This window comes from Bactrocera latifrons, unplaced genomic scaffold (genome assembly GCF_001853355.1).
Source record: "Bactrocera latifrons isolate USDA-ARS-PBARC rearing strain unplaced genomic scaffold, ASM185335v1 scaffold_26, whole genome shotgun sequence".
NCBI lineage: Eukaryota > Metazoa > Arthropoda > Insecta > Diptera > Tephritidae > Bactrocera > Bactrocera latifrons.
The window spans coordinates 2,101,949-2,103,136 of record NW_017536185.1 but is presented as its reverse complement, the minus strand read 5'-3'; the positions used below and the strand labels follow the sequence as shown (position 1 = coordinate 2,103,136).

At 36.1% G+C, this 1,188-nt stretch overlaps 1 protein-coding gene across 1 annotated transcript in view; it reads left to right on the top strand.

Annotated features, from left to right (window-relative positions):
* LOC108969651 overlaps positions 1–499 on the top strand; it is a 5,282-nt gene extending 4,783 nt beyond the window's left edge. Inside the window, exon 3 of the mRNA XM_018934507.1 lies at positions 55–499. Within this exon, the coding sequence (XP_018790052.1) occupies positions 55–212 (158 nt within the window). The 3' untranslated portion in view covers positions 213–499. The remainder of the gene's footprint in view (positions 1–54) is intronic.
* The last annotated feature ends 689 nt before the right edge of the window (positions 500–1,188 follow it).

Sequence of the window (1,188 nt, the reverse complement as noted above, 5' to 3'; positions counted from 1 at the left end):
ACCCTTAATTCTGTCATATAATTTCACTGACATGAACATTTTTTTACTTTTTAGCTGGTATGGCTATACCCGGCTGGCTGCTGGCCGTCCTCATAGGTATTGGCGAACTCATACTTGGCGGTGCGCTCTACTTGGTCATGAATCGCATGATACTTGCCAAGCCAGCACAGGAGACCAACACTTATACGCCAGCGAAACAACAAGAAGTTTAAACGAAARTACCGAATTCAGTATTAAAATAATAGAAGTTCAGTAAAATTATTGAAAACTGTACCACATACATGAATACAAGGACACAAAACTCATTATGCGAAGACAAAAAGCGAAAAACTTAGTTGAAAAACATCGTAGCCAAACGAGTGACTGATGCAAACTAGTGTACATCATTAGCATTACAACAACACTATTTTTTTGTAATTAATAACAGAAAATGACAGTAGCAATAATCAATCCAAATATCCATTACTACCGCAGCGAAGAATGCTCTAGCTGAAGTGCACACATTTCGATGGTATTTAATTTTTTTTTTTTTTACAATATCCTAATAAATGATCTTAATTGATCTAAATCGATGATTTTTTCTTAGTGGTTAGTTTTTTAATTGACATCAGTTTATCGATTGCAGCACGTGGCCCATATTTGATGGCACTGCATATTTTCACTTACCAAGTCACATTTTGAAAAATGCTGTGCGTCCCTGCTCAGTTTTCGTTCCATAATGTGTTGAACACAATGCTCGGCACAGACTGCAGCAGCACACAATTTCGTTGTGGCCATACTAATACCTTGCACTTCAATGAAATTTTAATATTTTGTTCGGAGTGATATTTTTAAGCAAAAAATAAGTGAATAGGTAAATTTATTTGTTTTAAATTATCAATTGTTTTTATGAATGATGTAATAGAGCTATTTTATGCTTTTATTTGTAAACTAACGTCAGGTTTGTTATAGTAATTTTACATATTTGTGGCATCACCGCTCTACCTCACCTCTCTATCTTCCATTCTACTGTCAACTCTACTGTCGTCCTACTGTCGTTGGCAAATATAGGATCAAATTGAAATTAGCGAGAACGACAGCTGTCGGCCTGCAGGCGTGTAGTCGTGCAGCTGTCAAAATAGGTCTGTCCATAAGAACGTGTGTATTTTAATATTTGACAGATGTCGTTTCCAGTCTGTCGCTAGCATT